This window comes from Salvelinus namaycush, chromosome 7, assembly GCF_016432855.1.
Source record: "Salvelinus namaycush isolate Seneca chromosome 7, SaNama_1.0, whole genome shotgun sequence".
Lineage (NCBI taxonomy): Eukaryota > Metazoa > Chordata > Actinopteri > Salmoniformes > Salmonidae > Salvelinus > Salvelinus namaycush.
The window spans coordinates 6,315,859-6,332,118 of NC_052313.1; the positions used below are offsets into that span (position 1 = coordinate 6,315,859).

General features: G+C 43.3%; 1 protein-coding gene across 2 annotated transcripts; it reads right to left on the reverse strand.

The window, feature by feature from the left end:
* Window positions 1-3,458: 3,458 nt before the first annotated feature.
* On the reverse strand, window positions 3,459-11,933 carry cbln2b (cerebellin 2b precursor). 2 transcript variants are annotated; one of them, XM_038996872.1, is made up of 4 exons: window positions 11,914-11,933; window positions 5,652-5,895; window positions 4,759-4,878; window positions 4,360-4,557 (listed from the first exon to the last, which is right to left on the reverse strand). In XM_038996872.1, exons 1-4 carry the CDS (start codon window positions 11,931-11,933, stop codon window positions 4,360-4,362), a joined length of 582 nt encoding a protein of 193 aa, XP_038852800.1. The 2 variants fall into 2 exon arrangements, with proteins under 2 accessions (XP_038852799.1, XP_038852800.1); XM_038996871.1 differs by lacking the exon at window positions 11,914-11,933 and having other exon boundaries at window positions 3,459-4,557; window positions 5,652-6,017.
* Window positions 11,934-16,260: the final 4,327 nt, after the last annotated feature.

Here is a 16,260-nt window from a genome sequence, read left to right on the forward strand (position 1 = left end):
CATTAGGGCTAGCTATAAAGCCTGCCATTCAGCATGCATTTCCTTTTTAGCTTGCAGCCACATTATATATTACATTGAAGAGGAGGAGGTGGGGGGGGGGCGCTAAGCATCGTTTAAACCCCGAAGGAAGTGCCGCTAGTTTTGCCTGAAATCACCTGAATATAAAAATACTGCTGCGAAAGGATTATTGTCACCTAGAATCACACTTAGGCCAACTTTAGCCTCAAATGGATAACCGAGGAACACTTGAGAAAATGAGTGGTAGACATTTTGTGTGAGGGATTTTAGAGGCAGTGACTACTGGAATTTACTGGACTATTATTCATTGTTGAATAAAAATGTTAAATACAGTACATGGTCCGTGTTTCTCTTGTGATTGTGATGCTTGAGTTGTTCTTCAGCGTCCCCCATGAGGAAAGCATTTAAGCAGGATGGAAGTCCTATCAGTCTTTTTGGATTCGTACAGGGAGACAATAGAACACAGCCTGGATGAAACTCTGAACAGCAGGCGGTGAAACATGTATCCTTCTGCCAAGATGACTATCTCTCCAAAAATCAGAGAGATAGCGAGCCAATCTGTGTGTCTGATAGCGTCAAACTTCGGGCCAACTACTGGCATCGGCTTGTCGTCATCCGACAAGCAGTCCGGTCCTCTAACCTTTAGAGGACTCTGTAGAGAACAAGATGAAATACTTTTAAAGTGGAGAACAACAGCCCCTCACAATCACATTTTGTATGCTGATTCATGAGGTCCACTTGGTTTTTCAGCAAAGAGAAATACACACAGCAATAAATGGTCCAAATGTGTATAGTTACTTAAACCCTTGAGGGCAGGGGTCTCAAAGTCCACTAACAGCTGGTAATTTAAAGGCGCAGGGGTCTCAAAGTCCACTAACAGCTGGTAATTTGAAGGCGCAGGGGTCTCAAAGTCCACTAACAGCTGGTAATTTGAAGGCGCAGGGGTCTCAAAGTCCACTAACAGCTGGTAATTTGAAGGCGCAGGGGTCTCAAAGTCCACTAACAGCTTGTAATTTGAAGGCGCAGGGGTCTCAAAGTCCACTAACAGCTGGTCATTTGAAGGCAATCCGGTGACTAACGGTGATTGTCAATGGGATCCAACTTATTTCCATGGCATATACTCGGTTTACCGTTTTACTCCACTGTTGGAGTACTATTGGTGATAATAAATTAACGGTCTTATTTCAGCTAGTGTAGATAGATCAAACGTCAGGCAAGGAAAATATACACAAAAATACTCCCTACATATTGACGATTGAAGGCTGTTAAATTCCAACATCGTTACAGTTGTAATGCTCTCTGGATGACAGCCCTCCAATCAACACCAGAGGAAATCAACACCAGAGGACATCAACACCAGAGGACATCAACACCAGAGGACATCAACACCAGAGGACATCAACACCAGAGGACATCAACACCAGAGGACATCAACACCAGAGGACATCAACACCAGAGGACATCAACACCAGAGGACATCAACACCAGAGGACATCAATATGGGATTGCTCTAATCGATTTACTGTTGTGTTTTTCTCTGTCAGTTTTGAAATGTTTAGGTACGTGGCATTTTGTTCAAGCCTGCCTGGCTAGGAATTACAGTCGTGTCTCTGCGGGGAGCATCTAAGCGCGTGTGTGTATGTGTGTATGTGTGTGTGTGTGTGTGTGTGTTTGTGTTTAAGACTCCTCGCCAAACTTACAGTTTAATGAATAACTGAAATTACCATTCGCTTAGAACTGGCTGAAGTCACAGATAATATGCCTCGGATGCCTTTAATATGTCATTTAGACTGTAATGCATAAAGTATTGTCGTGCTGCATGCTGTTAGGTCCCACATTGAAGTTTACGATCCTGCTGGGTGAGCGGCTAAAATGAAAGATGAGCCTAAAGACAAAGCCACGAAGGATAATTAACAAGAAGCACACCAGCCACCAAGAGACTAACTCTGAAACAAAGTATTTGACCCCCAGGTTTGGTCTCCACCTTTAGAAAACGATCCTTCAAAGCCCCCTTCCGGTCCGTCTGGGCACGCGCGCGCAAAGCAATTTGAGCACCGCCTTCGCCTCATCCTGATACGTTCAAATTCCCAAAGAAGAAAACTCCAAAACCCAAACAAATGCTGCTCGTCATCACATACGTCCCATTCAGCCCCGATTCTTCGGGCTACACGCACAATCTGCCCACGAGAGATACGTCATAAACATCGAGTTTAGCTGTTAGCTGTTTAAAACGGTGTACCTATGTAAAACAACCCATGGGATTTTTAGCATCACGTAGCAACAGGCAAGTAAGTGGTTTTGGATTCCAAACTACAGATGTTCTGAGGGTCCAATGCAAAGGTCAAAGTAAAGTATTCCAGTGAAGCCTAATAAGAGCATAACGGAGATGGTATGTACACATACGATTTGTCATGGTTTCCTCTGGATAACGGCCTGTGGGTTTCAGCAAGGCGAGGCTGGGACGCAGCCCCCGAAGTAAACCAACAACGACAAAATCCTAGGTGCACTTACCATCTCCGTTATGTTCCTGAACTGTAACTACACCACACCAATTCCTTTTGTTCTACCATCTGTTTCATTTATGGCCGTTATCTTTCACAATGTTTGTTTTAATTAGTTCCTTTTTGACCTACATCAGAGAACCAATGGCAATAAGATTGCATTGTAGAGGCCTATATTCCACATCTAGGCACCATTAGGTATAACATCTACTTATATTTTTGCTATCACACACACACACACACACACACACACACACACACACACACACACACACACACACACACACACACACACACACACACACACACACACACACACACACACACACACACACACACACACACACACACACACACATTACCTCTGCAAATAGACCAGGCATGTACACAGCTTTACGTTCTACATGATATGATAGTGAAGACCTGTTCCCTTTGTTCCTGTGTGATGAAGGGCTGTTTTTCTACAGCAGGCCCAAAACAATATCGCATTGTCTCTGCATTGCATAATTATTTAGCGAAGATAATTACAGTTATTGAGTACTTCTTTCGCCACTCAAATCAAAATATAGCGGTTTTGAGAATGTCAGTATGCTATTGTATTGTATTGATTTGTCTATGCTTTGATCTCACAATAATGAAACATGCAAAGTTGATAACAATCGTTTTTTCAATTTTGAAACCACAAGAGTGGAATGCGTGTTGGTGTGGGCTCCAGTGCTCTGTGAAGTGTAGCATTGCATTCTGTTCAAGCGGCTGCTCGATCAGCACCATGGACAGCGTCAGTCAATAGTGCGCTACAGGTCTGAGGACGTTTGCTGTACACTACTTTATTATTGACCGATTCTATCACGATTACTTTTCTGATGCCTTTTCGACCTTGCATGTCATTTGCAAGCCTAAACTGGTAGCCTATATAATAAAAGTGAATACATACGCGTATACAATGCAATATTATTTATTAGGCGGGACATCATATAATTGGGATTTTTCTGTTGTTATTTTCACAATGTACATTTGTGAGCAACGTCACTGGACACAATATCAGTTAAAGCTACGCAGATCCGAAATGTAGAACACACCATAATGTGAATATGTACTTTATAAATTAGATAAATATTTTTTTGTAAAAGAGTTTCTATAGATGTCTCCATTGGCTGAAATATGTCGCTTTTTTAAAAATCTTTTATATCATCTCTGGATAGTTAGGCAGCCTATATTTGCCTTCTTTTCAATATGTTCAGCATCCAAACGGAACACCATGAAAAGCACAAAACAAAAACATTATTCCATTCCTGCAACAACAAAAAAGCCTTCGACGTGAAAGCGCTCTTCTTCTCCTGGACGTCCATAAGAATTCCATACACCTCACTTGACGGAAACATTATTATTTAAGGCTACACAAACACAAAATAGAGAGAGCATTGGTAAATACACGTTAGTTCGGGAAGTTTTAAGCTTTTCGATTCATACAATATTATTCTCATCTGTTCAGCAGTCAGGGTACACAGAGGTAGACTGACTTGACAGTCTGTTGACAAAAGTTAGATGACTCCCAAGCGATAAAATCCAAATAATCGACAAGTGGTAGGCCTATACATCACGGGTAGATCGATTCGAGTATCCTTCCAGATAGGGTTTTAGTCGATGGATTTGGATGTACGAACTCCATGGAAACGTTAATGTTTGAATGAAATAGATACTGTAAAGTGTGTAGTGTGTACACATACGAATCTGTCTTCTTCCTCTGACAGTTCACTTCAAATAAAATAGCAAATGTTTTTTTTATCGTTCCTCAACCATGGAGGAGTCACGTTTGCGATTTCCGTGATCACATATTAAATTATAGTGGAAAGACTAGGAAGCCTGAGAACGTGGAATATTTCCATCCACCCATGAGCGTGCCCCGTTCCAGCTTCAGATACACTCGGTCCTCGCGCTCCAACTGCAGAAGAACGCCGTTGCTTGCCGCCTCCCGAGTGACGTCCTGGTCACCGGCGAAAGCTGATATGATCGGGTAGTCGTTCTGCATCAGGTTGACCTGGGGTAACAGAAACAGCACGATCATAATTCAGACCTGTTACATCGTAGGCCTACTCTGTTTACGCACCAAATAATGTACCCATTTGGGTAGGCTGCTCCACGACATACAACAACACACTAAAGTAGACTAATTAGGCCTACAAAACAGAAAACTTTGAATAGAGATCATAGTGAAGCAAATGTTGACAATTTGTCTTACCTGTATGGTCTGTCTGTTGTAGACCTTGACCACATGAAAACCGAAGCTGTATATTCCCCTCCTTGGCGCCTGGAAGACACTCGCTTTCAGATCGAAATGGTTGCCGATGTTCACTAAAGCCTGAAACACAAAGTGCGTCAACATGACGCACAATCAGCACCCAGAGTCAAAGAGTAACAGACTGAGACACGGCAAGGGTTAAACTAACCAAAATATCAAGCACTTACACTCTGCATGTGATGACCTTAAGGCGCAACGCATAATCAATTGGCCAACGCTGTTTGCCTGTAGGCTACAGCTCACTGTTTTACAGTTGGACAATATATGTTTCTAATTGAAGACGATCAACGCAGCTGTAAGATTAGCTAATAAGGGGGGGGGGGGGGTGTAATTAACATAATACTGTCCATAGTATCCCAGCTCACCAGCGGGGCGCAAAAAAATACTCCACTTGATGTTTGGAGCATTTACAGCAGCAGTCACTTCTATAGTAAACCCCGCAGTGTCTGCGTCCCTCAAACCTACAGCATAGCTAGAACGGTCTAGATACAACAGCTGACGTCTTTTCAAATCAACTTGCAACGAGCTGCAGCTTTAATGAATAGGCTATTTGGGGAAAATTACGCACGACGATCACAATGTTCCCATTATCATGTTCTGATCCCCAGAACTGCTCTCAAGTTATTTAATTAAAGAGACACAAGGGAAATGTGCGCGTCTCCAAACGGATCAACGCAACCCACGACAAGTTATCATAACCTTTTACAGGAAGACAATAATGTTGTAGCAGCTCCCGAAAAATATATATTAAACAACTTCTTCTTAATCCCCACATTAATTATCTATCCAGATAGGGACAATATTTGCATGCGCAAATTCCGGGGACGGCTGACCTGGTCAAAGTAGATGGTCATTGACGTGTTGCTCATGTCGGAGGGCTCGTGATTCGTCCCGCGCACCGCGGAGAAAGCTACCTTGGCGCCGGCCGACCGGACGGATATCCCGAGCGATGAAGTCACCCCGCCGTCCGAGGACGGGTTGGAGTCGCAGACCACCAGACACTTCCCCTCCAGTACGATGGGTTCCGTGTCATTCTGGCCGGCGATGCAGCGCACCACGCCGTATCCCATGAGAAGGCTGAGCGCCAGCATGGCACAGGGGCCCGGGCAGCGGGCTGGTACCACCATGTTCTGGTCGGAACTCTGATCCTTCCTGTAAACACTGATCCTGGCCGGCAGCTCCTTGGAGGTTTGATAGGACGTGATCACCTGGTCCAACCTCAGTCCTCTCTCTCGCTCTCTCTAACATGCACACTTTAACACACACACACAACCTATATTGCTCACACTCCCCTCCCTCCTGTGCGTTTCAGTTGATGTGAGGCTGTTCTTCAGACAACTGGTGTGGTGTTTCCTGGTGATTAAGAGACAAATAACAACAGATTTATGACAGAGCCCATTAGGTGTTTAAGAGACAGACTACTACATTGAGTGCTAAAACATATTCACTGGGATCCTCCTAGAACTAGATACAACTCGTGCGTAATACGCACAGAAGGTATTTTGTAGGTGCGTCAACTATATGGTATTTTATTTAGGCTATATCATTCATATTAATTCATATTAGTCAGAATTATCACTTCCTATGCACGTTAAATAATTGTGAAATAAAAAAATATTTTTTGGTATATTTCTTCCTCTCAAGTTTAATTTGGCTACTCTAATACTAGCCTACTCTTTTCTAACACAAGCACCAAACACCATAGCCATCTGTTTCCCTGAAAAGGCGCCTGGACGTTACCTGTCGTATCCATAGCGTCTCTCTCTCACTCCGCATAGGAAGCAGCGCGCAGAGTGAACTGAGCAGTGAGCTCGCCTTCTGTGCTGAAAATGGATCCCCCCTCTCTTCCTTTTCGAGGGCGACTCACGCCCATCCTTTATATTCAAGTACAGTAGAATGTCGACAGCACCGCGTACAATGACTCCCCACTCACTAGTAGGATAGTAGAATAAGCACACGTCTGGATTAATGAGTTTGTTTACATAACCAGTTGAATGTTGTGAGATCATACATCACCGGGCCTCACGGGACAGCAGAGTTCACGGCTGACTCCCGGTGTGCAGCGGCAATTTATTTCCCCCTGTCTTGTCGCGCGCTGATTAATCAGAGATGAAAGGGTAAGACAAGAGGATATCATTGCTTTTTTTTGCGCTATTCCTATAATTGGTTATGCATGATGTCACTAATTTGAGCTCAAAGATGGCAGTTTTACAGGAGACACAGCGAAATACTTGTGCGACACCAAACGGTAGAAAGGCGACACTGTCCGCTGGTCTTTTCCTCCTCACCGCAGGCGCATGGGGAACTTGTCTTTGACTCACGAGGAGACTTGTCAAACTACCATGCTATCCTGTTTTGATTTACAATGCTTGTGTTTCTGATGCAAAAAAAGAAGGTGTAAATTGAACATCAACTTGCAGTTTCTCATTACCACTACGCTGTCATTAGCTATAGCAGTGGGGGAAATTACATGAGTCTATATTGCTTTGCGACCTTCCAATTCATAAACGGGGTATCTATGAATATTGATATTATGTCTATCTGATATTACTGATAATATTGGCTGGAGGGACGATTGGGCGGGATTCAGTTCCATTTGTGTGTCTTGCATTAAACATGTACAGTGAAGAAACATGTGATTTCAGTTAATTAATTTGGCTTAAAACGGTTAATGAATAATAATTATTTTTTATTTTTTTGAACCTTTATTTAACTAGGCAATAACAAATTCTTATTTACAATGACCTCCTAAGAACAGTGGGTTAACTGCCTTGTTCAATGGCAGAACGATAGATTTTTACCTTGTCAGCTCGGGAATTCGATCTAGCAACCTTTTTGGTTACTGGCCAACGCTCGAACCACTAGGCTACCTGTCGCACCATTAACACTTTGGAATCCCTCACACCAAGGGCCAAGGGTTTACCCATCCTGATCCTAACCACGTGACCGGACCAGGAAAAACTCTGCTCCCTATATACAATGTATTATATGACGTGTAGGCCGTTATTGTAAATAAGAATTTGTTCTTAACTGACTTGCCTAGTTAAATAAAGGTTAAATTAAAAAGTATTCTTATTATATATAATGTACACCTCACTTACCCCCAGCCCTACCCTCTCTGCCCAGCCCTGTCCAAACATGTCATAATACCTTTGAAGAACTCTGCAGAAGGGTCCCTATCATGGTTCCTTGTCTCCGATGGAACTAAGGGGTTCTTCCTCAGAACTGCTGAAGCTTCACCTAACCTCCCCAATGAGCTGTCACTCTGCAGCTCTAAGATTAGCTAATTGGCCAGATAACATTTGAACATCTTGGTCATGTTCTGTTATAATCTCCACCTGACACAGCCAGAAGAGGACTGGCCACCCCTCATAACCTGGTTCCTCTTTAGGTTTCTTCCTAGGTTCTGGCCTTTCTAGGGAGTTTTTCCTAGCCACCATGCTTCTACACCTGCATTGCTTGCTGTTTGTGGTTTTCGGCTGGGTTTCTGTACAGCACTTTGTGACATCAGCTGATGTAAGAGGGGCTTTATAAATACATTTGATTGACTGATCTATAACGCAAGGAGTTCAGATTCATATACTATGATACGTTTGATTAACCCAGGGAAGAGAGGAGGCAGGAAGGATTGGAAGCAGGAAGGATCGGAGGCAGGAAGGATCGGAGAGGAGAGGATCGGAGAGGAGAGGAGAGGAGAGGAGGGGGAAGGTGTATCGTTAAGGATCTTTTAGGTACAGTATGTCATCCATATTTTAAATGCAATTAAAATTAGATTTTTTGACCAGAGGTTGTGTTAAAATATCATATTTAAGCAATAAGGCACGAGGAGGTGTGGCCAATATAATATATAGCACGGCTAAGGGCTGTGTCCAGGCACTCCGCAATGTGTCGTGCTTAAGAACAGCCCTTAGCCGTGGTATATTGGCCATACACCACAAACCCTTGCGGTGCCTTATTGCTATAATAAACTGTTTACCAACGTAAAAAAGTTTTTTGTCATACCCGTGACATATGGCCTGATATACCACGGCTGTCAGCCAATCAACTTTCAGGGCTGGAACCACCCAGTTTATAATCTTCTATTTAGCAACGTCATCTGTTAATCCATTTTTTCCCCCTATTCATTCATTTAAATTCTTCCGTCCACCCTCCACCCATCACCCTCCACCCATCACCCTCCACCCATCACCCTCTAACCATCACCTTCTAACCATCACCCTCCACCCATCACCCTCCACCCATCACCCTCCACCCATCACCCTTCACCCATCACCCATCACCCTTCACCCATCACCCTCTAACCATCACTGTCCAACCATCACCATCCACCCGTTCACCATCACCCTCAACCATCATCCTTTATCTGTCATTCCACATGTATGTTCCTTTATCTGTCATTCCACACGCATGTTCCTTTATCTGTCATTCCACATGTATGTTCCTTTATCTGTCATTCCACATGTATGTTCCTTTATCTGTCATTCCACACGCATGTTCCTTTATCTGTCATTCCACATGTATGTTCCTTTATCTGTCATTCCACATGTATGTTCCTTTATCTGTCATTCCACACGCATGTTCCTTTATCTGTTATTCCACATGCATGTTCCTGTATCTGTTATTCCACATGCATGTTCCTTTATCTGTCATTCCACATGTATGTTCCTTTATCTGTCATTCCACACGCATGTTCCTTTATCTGTTATTCCACATGTACTGTATGTTCCAGGCTGACATGGTAAAAATCTGTCATTCTGCCCCTGAGCAAGGAGGTTAGGCCACTGTTCCCCTGAGCAAGGAGGTTAGGCCACTGTTCCCCTGAGCAAGGAGGTTAGGCCACTGTTCCCCTGAGCAAGGAGGTTAGGCCACTGTTCCCCTGAGCAAGGAGGTTAGGCCACTGTTCCCCTGAGCAAGGAGGTTAGGCCACTGTTCCCCTGAGCAAGGAGGTTAGGCCACTGTTCCCCTGAGCAAGGAGGTTAGGCCACTGTTCCCCTGAGCAAGGAGGTTAGCCCACTGTTCCCCGGGCGCCGAAGACGTGGATGGCGATTACGTGCGGAAGACACATTTCAGTTAAAGGCATTCAGTTGTACAACTGACTAGGTATCACCCTTTCCCTTTCCCTTATCTGTTATTTCACATGTATGTTCCTTTGCATTGACACATCTCTTCTTTTCCAACCACTATCCCTGCTGTCATGAAGGGAATGAACATGTTTAGCAGTGTAACATGTGGAGTAGAAATCTCCTGACAGCTAACTGGTGTGGGAGCAACTGTATACATACACAACATATAGTTGAAGTCGGAAGTTTACATACACTTAGCCAAATACTTTTAAACTCAGTTTTTCACAATTCCTGACATTTAATCCAAGTAAAAATTCCCTGTTTTAGGTCAGTTAGGATCACCACTTCATTTTAAGAATGTGAAATGTCAGAATAATAGTAGAGAGAATTATTTATTTCAGCTTTTATTTCTTTCATCACATTCCCAGTGGGTCAGAAGTTTACATACACTCAATTAGTATATGGTAGCATTGCCTTTAAATGGTTTAACTTGGGTCAAACGTTTCAGGTAGCCTTCCACAAGCTTCCCACAATAAGTTGTGTGAATTTTGGCCCATTCCTCCTGACAGAGCAGGTGTAACTGAGTCAAGTTTGTAGGCCTCCTTGCTCGCACACGCTTTTTCAGTTCTGCCAACACATTTTCTATGGGATTGAAGTCAGGGCTTTGTGATGGCCACTCCAATACCTTGACTTTGTTGTCCTTAAGCCATTTTGCCATAACTTTGGAAGTATGATTGGGGTCATTGTTTAGTTGGTAGACACATTTGCGACCAAACCTTAACTTCCTGGCCGATGTCTTGAGATGTTGCTTCAATATATCCACATAATTTTCCTCCTCATGATGCCATCTATTTTGTGAAGTGCACCAGTCTCTCCTGCAGCAAAGTACCCCCACAACATGATGCTGCCACCCCCCGTGTTTCACGGTTGGGATGGTGTTCTTCGACTTGCAAGCCTACCCTTTTCCTCCAAACATAACGATGGTCATTATGGCCAAACAGTTCTATTTTTGTTTCATCAGACCAGAGGACATTTCTCCAAAAAATACCTTTCTTTGTCCCGACGTGCAGTTGCAAACCGTAGTCTGGCTTTTTTATGGCGGTTTTGGAGCAGTGGCTTCTTCCTTGCTGAGCGGCCTTTCAGGTTATGTCGATATAGGACTTGTTTGACTGTGAATATAGATACTTTTGTACCCGTTTCCTCTAGCATCTTCCCAAGGTCCTTTGCTGTTGTTCTGGGATTGATTTGCACTTTTCGCACCAAAGTACGTTCATCTCTAAGAGACAGAACGCGTTTCCTTCTTGAGCGGTATGACGGATGCGTGGTCCCATGGTGTTTAAACTTGCGTACTATTGTTTGTACAGATGCATGTGGTACCTTCAGGCATTTGGAAATTTCTCCCAAAGATGAACCAGACTTGTGGAGGTCTACCAATTTTTTCTGATGTCTTGGTGATTTCTTTTGATTTTCCCATGATGTCATGCAAAGAGGCACTGAGTTTGAAGGTAGGCCTTGAAATACATCCACAGGTACACCTCCAATTGACTCAAAGGATGTCAATTAGCCTATCAGAAGCTTCTAAAGCCATGACATCATTTTCTGGAATTTTCCAAGCTGTTTAAAGGCACAGTCAACATAGTGTATGTAAACTTCTGATCCACTGGAATTGTGAATCAGTGAATTATAAGTGAAATAATCTGCCTGTAAACAATTGTTGGAAAAATCACTTGTGTCATGCACAAAGTAGATGTCCTAACCGACTTGCCAAAACTATAGTTTGTTAACAAGAAATTTGTGGAGTGGTTGAAAAACAAGTTTTAATGACTCCAACCTAAGTGTATGTAAACTTTCGACTTCAACTGTACATAGCAGTGATAGGCCAAACATCCACTGTATTTAATCAAATAGCCTATCAAACTGTGTTTTGTTCATCTACATTGGAATAAAACTATTTGTCCTTATGAAAACACAGGACATTATTAACCTCCACCAGTTATCCAAGTCACATCAGCAAGTGACCCACTGGCCTTGCAGTTGTAAAACACCAGACATTATTATAAACGTGTAACTAGACATAACATCTTCATTACAGCTACCCAACATGCACTCCTCTATTCCTTCCTTTTCCCCTCTTACCTCCTTCCCACTTCATTTGACAAATATCACACTGTCAGTGCTGAGTGACAACCGAAGCAAAATCATGGCGTCAGACAGCCCAGAGCAGTGTTCGACCCGCAGGCCTGCAGAAGGAAGAGTTACAGCTACAGACATTAAATGTCAAGAAGAAGAGCGGGCATGGGGTCATGGGGGGTCACGGGGCCATTACCAGAGGCTGCCTCGGCCCTGAGAGAGGCCAGCAGTGGTACACGGCTATGTAATCAGGCGAAGGGACTGGCAGTAGGGAGGACGTTACAGCTATCTGCAGTGACAGCTATCTGCTGGCCGAGCAGACCAGCTCCCAGGACTAGGGGGGGGATCCCGACCCTTCGCAGTGCGCTGCCGTGTCTGTCTAAGAGCACACACATTTGCTCTAATGAAAAGAGACTTATCGTCAGTGCTGCTGGTGGTGGCTGGCTGCCGTTGTTAATCTCTGGTCGTTATTTAGAACGCAGTTGGCTTGGTAAATATTAGTATTAGAGAGATTAGAAACACGGTGGTAATGGAAGAATTTCCCCTGGTGGAGTGTTTGATTTGCCATGATGTGATGAGCTAGGCTTTGATTAAGCAATCAGGGTTGCGATAGTTATGATGTGTCGAAGATGAATTTATGTTTATTTGATTATTCCTTTAGTTCCCGTGGCTGTAGTTGGATGTAGATCAGATAAGACCAATCCCCATTCTGCCATATTCTCCAAAGAGCCCAAATACCTTGTGCAGTGTATTAGAAGGAACATGGTGTTGGTGCAGTGTATTAGAAAGAACATGTTGTTTGTGCAGTGTATTAGAAGGAACATGGTATTTGTGCAGTGTATTAGAAGGAACATGGTGTTGGTGCAGTGTATTAGAAGGAACATGGTATTTGTGCAGTGTATTAGAAGGAACATGGTGTTGGTGCAGTGTATTAGAAGGAACATGGTGTTGGTGCAGTGTATTAGAAGGAACATGGTGTTTGTGCAGTGTATTAGAAAGAACATGGTGTTTGTGCAGTGTATTAGAAGGAACATGGTGTTTGTGCAGTGTATTAGAAAGAACATGGTGTTTGTGCAGTGTATTAGAAAGAACATGGTGTTTGTGCAGTGTATTAGAAAGAACATGGTGTTTGTGCAGTGTATTAGAAGGAACATGGTGTTTGTGCAGTGTATTAGAAGGAACATGGTGTTGGTGCAGTGTATTAGAAGGAACATGGTGTTGGTGCAGTGTATTAGAAGGAACATGGTGTTGGTGCAGTGTATTAGAAGGAACATGGTGTTGGTGCAGTGTATTAGAAGGAACATGGTGTTGGTGCAGTGTATTAGAAGGAACATGGTTGTCACGTTGCTGACCTGTTTTCCCTTGTTTTGTATTTATTTAGTAAGGTCAGGGCGTGAGTTGGGTGGGTTGTCTATGTGTGATTTTCTATGTTGGGATTTTGTGTTCGGCCTGGTATGATTCTCAATCAGAGGCAGCTGTCAATCGTTGTCCCTGATTGAGAATCATACTTAGGCAGCCGGGGTTTCACGTGTGTTTTGTGAGTGTTTGTTTTCAGTGTCAGTAGTTGTGCCACACGGGACTGTTTGTCGGTTAGATTCTCTTTTGTTATTTTGTTTCATGTAGTGTTCAGTTTATTGATAATAAAACATGGACACTTTCCACTCTGCGTCTTGGTCCGATCCCTACACCTCCTCTTCAGACGAAGAGGAGGAAATCAGCCGTAACAATGGTGTTTGTGCAGTGTATTAGAAGGAACATGGTGTTTGTGCAGTGTATTAGAAGGAACATGGTGTTTGTGCAGTGTATTAGAAGGAACATGGTGTTTGTGCAGTGTATTAGAAGGAACATGGTGTTTGTGCAGTGTATTAGAAAGAACATGGTATATATGAGCCGAAGATGGTCAAAGATCTTCAATATGAACCTAGACCTCCATCTTAGCATGTGCCGCAGGAGGCAAGTAACATTCATTTCCCAGGTGTCCTCCACTGTAGTTTGACCTTTGACAGCCAACCTCCCTGTTGACTGCTATATTGCTAACGTGGAGCACTGGGGGTTGCTTACATTTTAAAAGTTAACTGTATATCCAATAGGGTTATCTCGCCCACCACCCCCAGCCACACACTCACTCACTCGCTCTAATATCTGTAGGAATCCCATTAAAACTAGATTAACCTAGGTGCTTGAGATGCATTGTTCTCCACCTGTTTTCTCTCCCTCTCCTCTTCTCACTCCCTCTCTCCTCCCTGACCCCTTTTTCAGATCTTTCCTTTGATTGTGTACTCTCACAGTGAATGGCTGAGTTGGAGACAGCTGCAGGTTGTTTACAATACACACAAACTCTCAATCTCATGTTAACCTAGCAGTGTGTGTGTGTGTGTGTGTGTGTGTGTGTGTGTGTGTGTGTGTGTGTGTGTGTGTGTGTGTGTGCGTTTGCCTTTCACTTCACCACTTGACAGTCAGCCACCAAGTATCTATTCTCTGTAATTGTTTCAATATAATTGATAAGACTTTAGCAGCACCATATACAGTACCAGTCACAAGTTTGAACACACCTACTCATTCAAGGGTTTTTCTTAATGTTTTAATATTTTCTACACTGTAGAATAATAGTGAATACATCAACACTATGAAATAATACAGGTGAAGTTGGACGTTTATATAAACTTAGCCAATAGCTATCACCTACACTGTGACAGGACAGGTTGTAACCAATAGCTATCACCTACACTGTGACAGGACAGGTTGTAACCAATAGCTATCACCTACACTGTGACATGACAGGTTGTAGCCAATAGCTATCACCTACACTGTGACAGGACAGGCTGTAGCCAATAGCTATCACCTACACTGTGACATGACAGGTTGTAACCAATAGCTATCACCTACACTGTGACATGACAGGCTGTAGCCAATAGCTATCACCTACACTGTGACAGGACAGGCTGTAGCCAATAGCTATCACCTACACTGTGACAGGACAGGCTGTAGCCAATAGCTATCACCTACACTGTGACATGACAGGCTGTAGCCAATAGCTATCACCTACACTGTGACATGACAGGTTGTAGCCAATAGCTATCACCTACACTGTGACAGGACAGGCTGTAGCCAATAGCTATCACCTACACTGTGACATGACAGGCTGTAGCCAATAGCTATCACCTACACTGTGACATGACAGGCTGTAGCCAATAGCTATCACCTACACTGTGACATGACAGGCTGTAGCCAATAGCTATCACCTACACTGTGACATGACAGGTTGTAGCCAATAGCTATCACCTACACTGTGACAGGACAGGCTGTAGCCAATAGCTATCACCTACACTGTGACATGACAGGCTGTAGCCAATAGCTATCACCTACACTGTAACATGTAGGCTATTTATTTATGTACATTTACAGTTGATGTCAGAAGTTTACATACACTTAGGTTGGAGTCATTAGAACTCGTTTTTCAACCACTCCACACATTTCTTGTTAACAAACTATAGTTTTGGCAAGTCGGTTAGGACATCTACTTTGTGCGTGACACAAGTGATTTTTCCAACAATTGTTTACAGACAGAATATTTCACTTATAATTCACTGTATCACAATTCCAGTGGGTCAGACGTTTACATACACTAAGTTGACTGTGCCTTTAAACAGCTTGGAAAATTCCAGAAAATTATGTCATGGCTTTAGAAGCTTCTGATAGGCTAATTGACATTGTTTGAGTAAATTGGAGGGGGAACCTCTGGATGTATTTCAAGGCCTACCTTCAAATTCAGTGCCTCTTTGCTTGACATCATGGGAAAATCAAAAGAAATCAGCCAAGAACTCAGAAAAAAAATTGTAGACCTCCACACGTCTGGTTCATCCTTGGGAGCAATTTCCAAACGCCTGAAGGTACCACGTTCATCTGTGCAAACAATAGTACGCAAGTATAAACACCATGGGACCACGCATCCGTCATACCGCTCAGGAAGGAGACACGTTCTGTCTCCTAGAGATGAACGTACTTTGATGCGAAATGTGCAAATCAGTCCAAGAACAACAGCAAAGGACCTTGTGAAGATGCTGAAGGAAACAGATACAAAAGTATCTATATCCACAGTAAAACGAGTCCTATATCAACATAACCTGGAAGTGCCTCTCAGAAAGGAAGAAGCCACTGCTCCAAAACCACCATATAAAAGCCAGACTACAGTTTGCAACTGCACATGGGGACATGGGTACTTTTTGGAGAAATGTTCTCTGGTCTGATG

Bases quoted from the DNA above. Each gene is read 5' to 3' on its own strand.
- cbln2b (XM_038996871.1), bottom strand. From the start codon at position 5,945: ATGGTGGTACCAGCCCGCTGCCCGGGCCCCTGTGCCATGCTGGCGCTC. The intron at 4,879-5,651 runs GTCAGCCGTCCC...TTTGTGTTTCAG, and splicing joins TGACCATCTACTTTGACCAG to GCTTTAGTGAACATCGGCAA. The intron at 4,558-4,758 runs GTAAGACAAATT...CTGTTACCCCAG, and splicing joins ACAACAGACAGACCATACAG to GTCAACCTGATGCAGAACGA.